The 12,742-nt window shown below is 40.3% G+C and overlaps 7 protein-coding genes across 7 annotated transcripts; 2 read left to right on the plus strand and 5 right to left on the minus strand.

The window, feature by feature from the left end:
- Nucleotides 1-267: 267 nt before the first annotated feature.
- On the minus strand, nt 268-1,779 carry C5L36_0C09380 (uncharacterized protein; the record flags this gene model as incomplete). The annotated part of the gene is made up of 1 exon (XM_029466648.1): nt 268-1,779. One exon carries the CDS (start codon nt 1,777-1,779, stop codon nt 268-270), a length of 1,512 nt encoding a protein of 503 aa, XP_029322508.1.
- Nucleotides 1,780-2,055: 276 nt separating this feature from the next.
- Nucleotides 2,056-3,180, minus strand: C5L36_0C09390 (uncharacterized protein; the record flags this gene model as incomplete). The annotated part of the gene is made up of 1 exon (XM_029466649.1): nt 2,056-3,180. The coding sequence occupies one exon, from the start codon at nt 3,178-3,180 to the stop codon at nt 2,056-2,058; it is 1,125 nt and encodes a 374-aa protein (XP_029322509.1).
- A 435-nt stretch (nt 3,181-3,615) lies between these two features.
- Nucleotides 3,616-5,421, minus strand: C5L36_0C09400 (uncharacterized protein; the record flags this gene model as incomplete). Its single annotated transcript, XM_029466650.1, has 1 exon — nt 3,616-5,421. The coding sequence occupies one exon, from the start codon at nt 5,419-5,421 to the stop codon at nt 3,616-3,618; it is 1,806 nt and encodes a 601-aa protein (XP_029322510.1).
- Nucleotides 5,422-5,881: 460 nt separating this feature from the next.
- C5L36_0C09410 (uncharacterized protein) lies at nt 5,882-7,588 on the plus strand (the record flags this gene model as incomplete). The annotated part of the gene is made up of 1 exon (XM_029466651.1): nt 5,882-7,588. One exon carries the CDS (start codon nt 5,882-5,884, stop codon nt 7,586-7,588), a length of 1,707 nt encoding a protein of 568 aa, XP_029322511.1.
- Nucleotides 7,589-7,672: 84 nt separating this feature from the next.
- C5L36_0C09420 (uncharacterized protein) lies at nt 7,673-9,586 on the minus strand (the record flags this gene model as incomplete). The annotated part of the gene is made up of 1 exon (XM_029466652.1): nt 7,673-9,586. The coding sequence occupies one exon, from the start codon at nt 9,584-9,586 to the stop codon at nt 7,673-7,675; it is 1,914 nt and encodes a 637-aa protein (XP_029322512.1).
- Nucleotides 9,587-9,947: 361 nt separating this feature from the next.
- Nucleotides 9,948-11,006, minus strand: C5L36_0C09430 (uncharacterized protein; the record flags this gene model as incomplete). The annotated part of the gene is made up of 1 exon (XM_029466653.1): nt 9,948-11,006. The coding sequence occupies one exon, from the start codon at nt 11,004-11,006 to the stop codon at nt 9,948-9,950; it is 1,059 nt and encodes a 352-aa protein (XP_029322513.1).
- Nucleotides 11,007-11,550: 544 nt separating this feature from the next.
- On the plus strand, nt 11,551-12,360 carry C5L36_0C09440 (uncharacterized protein; the record flags this gene model as incomplete). The annotated part of the gene is made up of 1 exon (XM_029466654.1): nt 11,551-12,360. One exon carries the CDS (start codon nt 11,551-11,553, stop codon nt 12,358-12,360), a length of 810 nt encoding a protein of 269 aa, XP_029322514.1.
- Between the last annotated feature and the right edge of the window lie 382 nt (nt 12,361-12,742).

Here is a 12,742-nt window from a genome sequence, read left to right on the forward strand (position 1 = left end):
GCTTGTCTTTGCTGATTTTTCCTTCTAACGAATTCACCGTTTCTTCATAAGTGATAGTCTAGTGGAACGTTTTTCATTCTCAAGATATATTTTTTTTATTTTCAAGAACGAGTCTCACTTCGGCGCGTCGCCTAAATTGGGATAACTATTACTTTATTTTCCAGTGATTTTTAGTTTCTGTGTTAGCCGTAAACATAGTCGAATATATTATTAATGTATAATACCAGTATATATAGAGAAAAAAGAAAGAAGTGGGCAAAAAAGGAATTACAACTTCCCAGTGAGATTAATGTGTACTGCTTTGACTTGCTGGAAAGCACTCAGTCCTTCATCACCAAGCTCTCTTCCGTTACCACTCATCTTATATCCGCCAAATGGCAACCTGAAATCAGCCGCAAAGGTGAAGTTGACAAAGACCTGTCCGCTTTGCACTTTTCTGATATAATTCTGAGATCTAACGAGGTCCTTAGTGAATAAATATGCTGCCAAGCCATATTCGGAATCATTGCTTAATTTGATGGCTTCTTCATCACTAGTGAATTTGGATACAGTAACGACTGGTCCGAAAATCTCTTCCCTGACTACCTTCATATCCTGGTTACAATCTGCAATAATTGTTGGTTCGAGATAGTAACCATTTTTGTTCGTGTAAGATGGTATTTTACCACCAGTGATAATTCTACCACCTTCTTGCTTGGCACTTTCAATGTAGGCCAGTATTTTCTCTTGTTGGGCTTTGCAGACAGTAGGCCCAACGTTAACACCAGTGGCAAACTGTTCTCCTTGAACATAGGCTTCTTCCACATGATCCTTGTACATAGTCAAAAATTTGTCATAGACTGATTCTTGAACATATATTCTGGAAGAGGCTGTGCAAATTTCACCTTTGTTGAAAAAAATACCAAAGGCAGCCCACTTCACTGCTTGCTCAAGATCTGCATCCTCGTAAATCACTAACGGAGACTTACCACCACATTCAAGCGTACAATACTTTAAGTTAGACTTTGCTGCGGATTCTTGGATCAACTTACCAACGCCAGTGGAGCCAGTAAACGAAATTTTCTGAACCTTTTCATGTTCACTCAATCGAACACCTGCAACAGAACCTAAACCACATGTGACGTTTATAACTCCAGCAGGTAGATCTGCTTCTTGGAAAATCTTACACATGAACAATGCAGATAACGGAGTCAGCTCGGAAGTTTTGACAACCATTGTATTACCAGCAGCTAAACATGCCGCAACTTTCCACGCAAATGTGCTCATTGGGAAGTTCCATGCGATGATAGCGGCACAAACACCATAGGGCTCGTAAACTGTGTATGTAAATTTGGAGAGTTCGGACTCGATAGTCTTGCCGCTTTGTGCAGTGACAGCCTTGCCAGCATAGTACCTGAAAACATCAGCCGAATGTAAAACATCAAAGATTGCATTGGTGTCCTTTGGCTTACCTGATTCAATAGCCTCTAGATCTGCCAATTGATCAGAATATTTAACGATTAGATCGGCAATCTTACTCAAGTATTCTCCCTTGGCTTTACCACTGATGGTGGCCCACCTTTTGAAAAATGCATCTTCAGCAGCTTCTACGGCGGTATTAATATCCTCAATAGAAGCTAAGTGGACAGAACATACAATGTTTCCATTGCCTGGATTCTCAACTTCTGCAGTTTTACCATCACTTGAAGCAACAAACTCACCATTGATGAACAAACCTGTAGGTTGCTCGTATTTGTTACCATTTGGAATACTAATTTCTGCTGTAGTTGCGCCCATCATAAAATTGTTTCAGTGTCTTTTTCGGATGGTTTTGAAAGGATAATCATTACCATGATATCAATCTTTATACGTTGGGGGAGACAAGGCCCTATTAATACCGAATCCGTGGCACCTCATGGCATCAATAATTTTGTTATCTCGCTTAAATTCCCCAATCAGGAAGGTCTACTGGAATGAAAACATGTTTCTGTGAATTTTCTATTTTTCCCAACTCTATTTGGAATCAAAGAGAGGTGCCTAGTATATGGTTGGTTATTATACACGGACATAGGTATTTTACATAGAAGTTCTATCAACCAGTCCTTCATAAGCCTCTCCCACAAATATTTGAAAAGCATCGATCACATGACGATGCTTGTGGACCTCCTCTACTCCTAGCTTTTGCACAAATAGATCAAACAATTCAACGATTGCCAGCTTGGTTCGCTGAACCAGAGATGCGATTCTAACTTTTTCAGTTGTACTTATAATTGCCACTGGTTTAAGATTCGAGTAGTCAATAATCGTTGACATGGTGTTATCTATTTTTGCAAGCATTCGAAGTAATAATATCCAATCACCTAATGTAAGGAACTCATACTTCGCTATGTAGTCTATAATGTCACTCATTATTCTCAAAAGAAACGATAGATGCATTGATTGACTTAGATTGTGTGGCATTTCAATTTGATCTACTCCACTCCATCCAAAGAGACTTGATCCTTGTGGAATTCTAACCACATTTTTAATTGACTGTTCGATTTCGTTGAAATTTTCTCCTAGCAAGCTCCGTAAGCCAACATCAGATAGCACATTAGCATGGTACACTGTAGGAATGCCTCTGACCTGTGTCATCGCGTACCATATAAATTCTAGTATCTCATCAACATTATAAACAAGTTGCCCCCATTGAAGACCTTCTTGTGTATTTTCTTCTTTAGATGACATGTATTTCACAAAACCTCTTTGGATGGACATCAATCGATCATCAATGTATTCACCCAACTTCTGTTCTTGTGTATCTGACAACCTCCTTACATTGAGCCGAGGTTCCAATAAAATTGGAATTGGATCGGATGATGACAAGGTTTCATTATTGCCAAAAGGGTTGATCATTTTCTTGGGAGCTTTGACGGGATCTGAAAAATCCATCAATGGGGTCACATAATTTTCGTCCTTTGGGATACTTGAACTCAAGACGTTATTGCTCGGGGTAGAGGGTAAAGAGTCAGAATGTTCGAATTGGTCAAAATTCTCAATTGGCTTTGGATGAGAAGCAACAGCTTCTGCAATATCTGTTTCATCTATATCGTCGTCCAAATCTAGACCAGCTGCTAACTGGGGTGGTATAGTGCTTGTGGGCACGCTCTCCACTTCCTGTTCTGGGAGATGTGGCGAGTTAGGTATATCTGCTTTATCCATCACCAAGTATTGTACTATTTGGACTACAAAACCAACTGTAAAGAGCCCAGACTAGCTTAACGGCGTAACCAATGTATACACTACGCCTATAACATCTGGGACAGATTCGCCTAGGAAATAGATCATAACGTGAATATTGGGATATTTGAGGTTTGAGAATTTAAAAAAACTGGAGAATTTCATGGCCTTTTTTTTGGCATCTCCTGTTTTGTGGAATCTAGTATTTCCTTCAACTCTTAAGAGGAACCTAACATTAGAATAAACAGAAACGATCAGCTCATACTTTGATAATATATACTAGAATAAAAATACATGCAATACACACACTAGTAAAGACCCATTTAATTTGTATTCGGTGGTATAAAATGTTGATAAGTATAAATAAATAGCATAAAAAGCAAAAAAAAAAAGTTTGAAGTTTTTTTATAAACTGTATCACACAACTAGATGTAGGAATCCAGTTCTGGATACAAACCTCTCTAGGGAAGAAACACCATCTCTTTGTTGAGAACACCAAGTATCTTCAATAGCCCTAGTCAATGTTTCAAGGAACTCAAGTCCCAAACGCTGAGATAACAGATACAATTCTTTACTAACGAATTCTCTATGTCGAAGAGAATTTGACGCACACGCTATAATGAATAGAGGCATTAGGGTATAGCACTTTGGCAATTTCTCACATTTGGATTGGACAAACGATTCATAGTTGAAGATGAACTCATCAATTTGTTCCTCGTTATTATTTGATGGGCCTTTAGTTAGCGCATTGTACAATACGTTGAGAGAGATATTTGCAAACCTAGCAAAATATAGCAGGAAAGATTGCGATGGGGCCTGTAGCTCGGCAGTCTGGATAGTTTGTGTGATCACATCAAGATTATTTCGTAAGGATTCCACTTCATGTGCTTTCGATTGCATCCGTAGGTTCCAAAGCAGTTTTGATAACATCTGAAGAATTGTTATCGTCGATGACTGTAGGACCGTATCAAGCCATGATTCAGAGTCAGCAGAACTTGAGAAAATATCTATTATTTCATTATTATACTTATCGAATACCTGGGAAGGTGGTATGATGCTAGAAATGTCCCTCACAAGATATACCAGAAATGGGTAGGAAAACAGAACCTGAGAGAAAAGCACTCTTCCTAAATTTCTATTCGAAGCATCCTCAATTCCGGTTAACATTAGATTTGCTTCATTGGAGGTGACCTTTAGATCAGCCACCATAGAATCAGCTATGCAGCTTTCTGAAACAAGTCCTAATAGCTTATCGGAGAAGCATATGGTTTTAATCGCAAATACAGTCCAGTTTTCGTCATTATCATAATCCATACAATTAATATCTTCAGACCCCTTTGCAAAAGCATTTACAGCGTTCGTATAGTGTGTATTGGCTGCAGAGCTATATTTTTCAACAAAATTGGGATTTTCAACGTTGTTTTTGGCTAGGTATGAGCAACCACGGGCATAGAAAATCTCTCTGATTGCAGCCAAAATAGGATTCTTTATAACAGTATTAGGTATTTCACTTTTCGGTCTATAGTTCAATAAATCATCATAAAATGCCTCTGGCGATGAGTTCTGACTATCCAAAGCATCTTCATAAAGAGAATCAAACAATTGTGTGATTGATTGTTGGTTAACGACTGTATCAGAGTTTGTGAGGGGTGAAAGCAAAAATGAGTCAAACGACAGTAGCTGCTCGTGCATGTTGATAGAATGTGCGTAAGAGGATGCATGTGTCGGAGTGGAGGAAGCATTACTGGACAAGTCATCAACAACCTTGTCTATCGAATCTGGGATTGTGACTTTAGAAGGAAACGGTCTCTTATGCTTATATTCAGTGACTTCAAACACAGAGCACAGATCCAAAGGCACATCGGTTACCGGATCTATTTTTTTCTTCTGCAAATCTTTACTCTCTATTTTCAGTTTGATTTCAGACCTTTTGGACAACACCGAAGGTTTTAAAATTTTATCAAAAGACTCACTCAAATTAGCAGACAATGGGGTGATTTCAAAGTCTTTAGGTAATGCATCGGTTGGATTTTGAGGCCAACAGCATTGAAACATATTCCTAGCACATGCTGAACAAACAGGACCTTTCTCGTCACATTTCTTTTTTCTCTTGCGGCATGTAAAACACCCAGTTTTAGTTCTACTTTTAGTTCGTTTTGCGGATAATGTCTTTCCGGTTTTAGGTCTCTCTCTAGGATCCCTATCAGAGGAAATATTTGGCATATTGGTTATCTAGATATTGAGCAGTCCGCCTGCTTCTGAGACTGACTAGATGCAAGTGAACGTGAGTGGGGTTTCCTGGCTCATCGTGAATTAATCATGACGAGACAAAAATATAGAATAAATGAAACCTGAATTTTGACAAAGTTTTCTATCGACGCGTCGATATCCTTAAACTGGGAAAATCGGTCAAGTAAAATTGATTTTCCGCAAGGACCTTCCGTGTTGGGTAAATTCTCTCGGCTAAGTTTCTTAACGCCTGTATCTGGCCTCCAGACTTGCCTAATCGGGATACAGCCGATCTTATCGGTTTGTTGTTGTATCTTTAACTTCTTTGGAGACATGAATTGATATTGGTATAAATACGGCAGGGACTACCATTGGAGGCATGAGGGGTTTTCCTTAGGTATCTTAAAGGCTGTTTTTTTCTTCTTTCCAGCAACCTCTCCAGTTAACAGCAACAATGGTTTACACTGGTGCACCACAAAACATTCAATCTTTTTACAAGTTTACTGATGATTGTTCCAATCCTGAACAATTTGAGTCTTGGAAACCTAAGATCAAAGCCTACAGAGAAGCCTTAGACAAGGAAACCTTGAAAGAGTACAGGGTCGATGATGTTCCTAAGAATTTAGATTCAGAGGTTGTTAACACAGTCGAGTATCTAAATACCACAAAAGCACTGTCTGATAGGGAGAAGGAGATCACAAACACCTCAGCATCTGAATTAGCTACTAAGATTGCCAAAGCAGAAATCTCCTCCGTTGAGGTATTAAAGGCTTTTGCACATCGTGCTGTTATTTTACAACAATTTACCAATTTCGCAATGGAATTTTTCATTAATGAGGGAATTAAAAGAGCACAGGAATTGGATGATTATTTAGCTCAGAATGGAAGAACAGTTGGTCCATTGCATGGTTTGCCAATATCATTGAAAGAACAGATTGGTTATGCAGGCAAAATCACAAATGGTGGTTGGGTTGGTTGGTTGGAAAACATCCCAGAAGAAGATGCAACTACAATCAAAGTTTTGAAGAAATTAGGTGCAACTTTTTACGTCCGTACCAATCAACCACAATCACTTATGCACTTGGATTCTAACAATAACATCATTGGTAGAAGTAGAAACCCTTACAATTCATTATTAACTCCAGGTGGTTCATCTGGCGGTGAGGGCGCGTGTGTTGCAGGTCGTGGTTCTGCAATTGGTGTTGGTACTGATATTGGAGGTTCAATTAGAGCTCCTGCAGCATTTTCTGGTTGTTATGGTTTGAAACCAACATCGAGAAGAATTTCATGTTTTGGTGGTGTTTCTTCTGGTAAGGGGCAAGAATCTGTTGTTGCAGTTTGTGGTCCATTGGCTAATTCAGTTGAAGACATTGAGTTATTCATGAAGTCTTACATCAATGAGGGTAAGCCTTGGGATGATGATCAATGGTGTATACCTGTTGTTTGGAGAGATGTTGCAAAGCCAGAACCCAAGGAAATCACCGTTGCAATTATGTATGATGATGGTAAAGTCAAACCACATCCTCCACTACAACGTGGCTTGAAGTACGTTAAGGAAAAGTTAACAGAGGCGGGTGTCAAGGTTATTGACTTTAAACCATTAGAGATTGAAGAGGCTTTTGAATTAGTCAACGAAATGTACAGTTGTGATGGAAACTATGCACAAAAGGAAATGATTCGTGCCTCTGGTGAACCACTTTTACCATTGACTAAGTGGGCATTATCATTTGGTAATGGCGACAAAATGTATACAGCAAGTGAGAATCGTGAACTGAACTACAGAAGAGATGCATTGAGAAAGAAGTATAACGACTATTTTGTCAAAGAGAAAGTTGATTTTATCATTTCTCCAGTCAATGTTGGCTGTGCACCTGTTTGTATTGAAGATGGTATTGCAGGTCCATACTATTGGGGATACACTTCTTTGTTTAATGTTTTAGATCTACCTACATTGACTTTCCCAACAGGTTTATATCAAGATCCAAAGGTTGATGTGAAGGACGAAAGTTATGTTCCAAGATCTGAAATTGATAAGATTGAGCAAGACAAGTACATACCAGAATTGTTTAAAGGTGCTCCAATTTGTTTCCAATTAACTACGAGAAGATATTGTGATGAGGAGACTGTTGCTTTTGGTAAAATTTTGCAAGACATATTTTAAGTCTCTTTCTCAATTCTCTGTATGACATACGCAAACATAAATATTTATATACAAATATATAGAACTTGATTATAGAGCCGCATTCTAATCTAACACAGGCAGAAACTGCCCAACAATCAACATTGGGATATCAAACACGTCTCTTTTGATGGTCCAAACACAGCAGCATCTTAGATAATTATTATCATCGGCTTTCCTCAAATTGCAGTCTGTCAAATGTGTTGCATTCAAATCACCAAAGGCAAATTCACTAAAGCTTCGAAAATAGTTTATTGTGCTCTCATCATCCATCAATTCAACAATAAATGTTCTTTTAGTTAATAAACTCATTTTGGAATAACCAGTCATGACTGCAAATTCGTTGGTCAACGCTACTATTTCGCCAGTTCGCCTCCAAATAATAGTCGGCGATGGAGACATCGATATCAGGTTCTCGTATTCCAACAAAGTTCTTTGGAAACTTCGTTCGGTGAAGATAAGATCATTTTCGTATAGATTCTTGGTTGCACTAATAAAACTTGGCCTGTACTTAGCCATGCATTTAGCAATCTCTAATAATTGACGGTTATTGAATCTTTTTTTCAGGTAGGCAATCAAGGCATGATAAGCTTTTGGATATTGGTAGGCCTTCACTACGTTGGTCAGATATATATCATCGGGTTGTTTGATAACGTGTCTCATGATCAATGGCGAAGTATAGTCATCGTTTTGTTCAAAATCTTTAGGAATCTCCTTGGCCGTGTTCGGCATCTGAGAGTGATCTGCATTGTAAGCATAGGAATTAGGTGTCGAGTTATCCGGATAAGAAGATACCATTGTTCCATTTTCTAAGTTGATTATGATATAAGGTCTTGTTTCTGTATCATCGTCTTCGTCCCCGCCATCATTATTGCTGTTATTCTCTGCTCCATCGGCGTTATTACCCAGATTTTCTGCGGCCAACAGTTGTTGTTGTTGATTGATGAAGTTGAATTCGTCACTAATAGGTGAAGCTGGCGATGATACTATATTTTTTTTCAAATTCATGTCTGAGAATGCTTCATCTGGAGGTGGTAGGAGTGGATGGCTACTTTGGCTGACAGACTTATTGGTATTTGTTCGTGAGTGTGAGCTCGAGACACTGAAAGTCAAGGGAGAACCAGGAGATTGGTGGCCATGTGTAACTGACGAAGATACTTGCGCCTCTTCTACATTGATGCTAGGAGGAATGACCATGTTTAGAGGTTCCTGTCTTTCGCCATTTGGGTGCGCCAGGCTGAAGTTGTTGATACCATCACGATCCTTATCAGCAATAGGCATGTTTATGTTTGGGGAAAAGGGAAGCCGTTCAAATACGGGACTTTTGATGTTTGAGAAGGAGGGGAGTGTTGGAGTGAGCGTGTTTAGCCCTAATCCCGAGAGAGAGACATTGGCAAGATTGAGGAGCGGGAGGTGGGACTGTGAAGGGATTGGAGGTAGATGCTGTTGATTTTGTTGAATTTGCTGGTTCTGTTGATTTTGTTGATTTGTTTGCTCCTTTTGCTCCTTTGGTACCGGTTGATCTAGACGTCCTCTTCCTTTAGCGGTCTTCTTCTCTCGTGGCTTGTACTTCCTCTTGGTTACTGGACCGTCTTTGGCCTGCACATCACCCTTGGCGGGCCTCCCCCGCTTGCGTTTCACTTTCCCTTGTAAAGGGTCTGCCTCATCAGCCCTACCTCCATCTCCGGGGTGTACATTTTTCTCTTGCGGTTCCTGATCTGGGTGTTTCTCCATCTTGACCACACTTTCCTCCTTCACCGTGTGTTCCACCTCCATTTTCATACCACCCCCACTGTCCCTCCTATCGCCTCTTCGTGTCCGTTTCCGTACACTGTCCACACAGGGAGAGACTCCTCTTTTGACGCAGTTCTTGCACGGCCGGGACTCGTCGCACTGAAGATGTTTGGAGTGGCAGAAGGTGCATGCCACGCGTGTGGGTTTCCTAGAGAGTTTCACCTCCGGTGGTAGTCGTTTGGTCATTGCCTGTTGGTAACTCCCTCGTGTGTGTTGGGTCGATTGTATATACGATGGACAATTCTGGCTCTCAATGTCTTTGTTGATTCTCTCCACATTTTTATTTTCACTAGTTATGTCGATTGATACGAGGTAAAAATTCCAACACTCTGTGAAATTCACTTTTTCCCGTTTTCAGTGTAGAGACACGCTGCTTTTTGGGGTTCTCCAACCCTCCAATCCCGGGAAGAGGAACTTTTCCCACCCATAGGGAAATCCGTTTTCGAAAACTGTAATCTGTGTTAAAGTTTTTCTTTTATAAATCTGGCATGTATATATCAAACTCTATATGAGAATGTACACTACAAAGCTACAGAAAACAAAACATTTAAGCAGACTTGAAGACTTCCAAGAATTTAGACTTGTCAGCAGACTTTGAAGCTGGTGCCTTAGCGGAACCTAACTTCTTTTCAGAGAAGGCCTTAGCGTATGGGTTCAATCTGTACAAGATTTGCTTGTTCTTCAATGGGTTCTTCTTCAAGGAAGCGGTCTTCTTAGTTTGAGCTGGACCTGCTGCCTTTAAGACTGCCTTGACTTCATCGGAGTTGATGACTCTGGTGATGTCGGTGTTAGAGACAATGTTAGCTGGCAAAGCAGTGTAAACGGAATCCAAAGCTGCAAATGCGGATTCGGTCCAAATGATGAATCTACCCAAGTGAGCACCTGGAGCCAATTGTAATAAACCTAAGGACTTGACGTTAGCGGTTTCGACACCTGGAACGTTTCTGAAGGCCTTGACTAAACCGTTATCTTGAGCATAGACAACCAATGGACCTCTTCTTTGGGTGAATCTTCTACCTCTCATCTTACCCTTACCTGCTCTCATCTTCTTGGACTTGATGACCTTGATGACATCTCTGTGAGCATTCAAAGCCTTCAAAGCTGCAACAGCTTCCTTGGTCTTTTGAACGTTTTGCAAGTCATCGGAGACAACCAATGGGACTTCAGCAATCTTTTCGATTCTGTGACCTCTTGCAAGAACTAAAGATTGAACTGCAGAAGCTGCAATAGCAGAAGCAGTTGCGTATTTCTTTTCATTGTGGTTGACCTTGATGTGCCATTTTCTCCAGATCTTGGTTGGAGCAAACATTCTACCACCTCTACACATGTTACCAAATGCTGCTTGACCAGCTCTGTGAGTACCAGAACCAGCAACTCTTGGGATTCTTGCAACAGCTCTACCGGTACCCCAAGATTCAGCAGAATGTTGGTGACCTGCGTTTTCAGCAACAGCGTAAGCTTGTCTCTTGTTCTTGTTGATCTTGGTGAAAACAGTGTGAACAACATCTGGTCTGATTGGAGCCTTGAAAACAGCTGGAACTGGAAGAGAGGTGGAGGTGACTTCACCGGAAAGTGCAACGACAGAAACTTGTGGTCTAGCGGACATTGTGTAAATGTATTTGGTTGTCTAATGAGATAAACGAAGAGAAAGTAAAGGAAAATAACGGTACAGACTATACAGCCCAAACACAAATATGAAAAAAAAAGTGCAAAGTGGTCAATTGACCAATTTAAATGGACGAGCTGAAAAATTTGTGAGACGCCAAAGCGAAGAAAACAAAAGGACAAAAAGACAATGGGGAATTTGGAAAAAAAAAAAAAAAGCGTAAAAAAATTATAGTTTTGGAAAAAGCCGGGTAAGTGGTGCACGGGTTGCAAAGACTTTATTTTTTTCCGTTTTTTTTTTAATTTCCTATTTTTTTCTAATTTTCTATTTTTTTCAATTTTTTTTTCAATTTTTTTTCAATTTTTTTTTCAATTTTTTTTCAAAATTTTTTTTTTAATTTTTTTCAATTTTTTTCACTGGGAAACAAAAAATGAAGAAAAGTCGATGATTTTTCAAATGAAAAAAAAAACAGAGGAAAACTCTGTTGCAGTTGACCCCGGTACACTCTAGAAAAGGTAACGGGTAAATATATCGACAAGAAGACATGTCTACTAATAACTGGGCCGATGCGGGTGCTGCGCTTCCCGAGCCAGAAGTCATTGACAACAACGACGGAACTAAGACGGTCATTTCGTACAAGTACAACGACCAAAAGAAGAAGGTCAAGGTCACACAGAGGATCAAGTTTGTCAAAACTACCGAGACTATCAACACTGCCGTTGCTAGACGGATGAAGTGGGCCAAGTTTGGTCTTGAGAAGGAGAACGAAAATAAAGGTCCTGATTTCACTACAACGACTGTTACGGAGGCTGTCAAGTTGACGCTTTCCACCACTTGGAAGGCAGACGAGGAGAAGGAACAAGAAATTGCCAAGAAGTCGACCACCACTTCGGCATTCAAGTGTAGATTCTGTGGTAATACTGGCCATTACTCTGCCAAGTGTCCATACAAAGATACGCTTGGTATGGCCGGTATGCTCAAGCCTGCTGGTGGTGATTCCCTACCTGCTAATGCACCGCCTCCACAATCCACTAACTCCAGGTACGTCTTGCCACATATGAGGGCAGGAGCTAAGCCGATTGTCCCTGCTTCAGAGGTGCCGGCTTTGAGAGTTACCAACTTGAATGCTGCAATTGATAGGGATATGTTGAGAATGATTGTCTCCAAATATGCCGAAGGTGAACCTGTTGAGAGAGTGTCTATTTTGAGAAACAGAGATACTGGTGAGCCTATTGGTGTTGCCTTTGTGAACATGACCACCATGAGAGGTGCAGAGCTCGTCAAGGACGCCCTCGATGGTAAGGGTTTGATGAATATGATCATCTCTGTCGACTTTGCAAAGCCAAAGAAATAAGCATTCCCCTTTTTTTGGAAACCTGTCTCGGGCCTGTATTTTTTTTTTACTAAACGGTACGTTCTTCTAGCTGGATAATCCTAAATAAAAAAACAACAAATTGGTTGCTTTGAACTATTCCTAAGTGTCATGTCACAATTGCTGTGAAGCTGATGTTATCGTCCATATTCTTGTAAACCTATAAGAGACTTACCTACGGGTATATATAACATCCCCCCCTCCCCCTCCCCTTCTCCCCCCCCACATTTTTTATTTTCATCCGCGATCTCCGGGTCCAACAATGGAGTGATGTTGAAGATGATAGTGATAGAAAAGGAAACGCCCTCCCCAGTTGTATTGTTTCCACGTGTGATGCTCATTTTTCCTTTACAGCCAAGGAAGT

The sequence above is a fragment of the Pichia kudriavzevii genome, chromosome 3 (assembly GCF_003054445.1).
Source record: "Pichia kudriavzevii chromosome 3, complete sequence".
Classification (NCBI taxonomy): Eukaryota; Fungi; Ascomycota; class Pichiomycetes; order Pichiales; family Pichiaceae; genus Pichia; species Pichia kudriavzevii.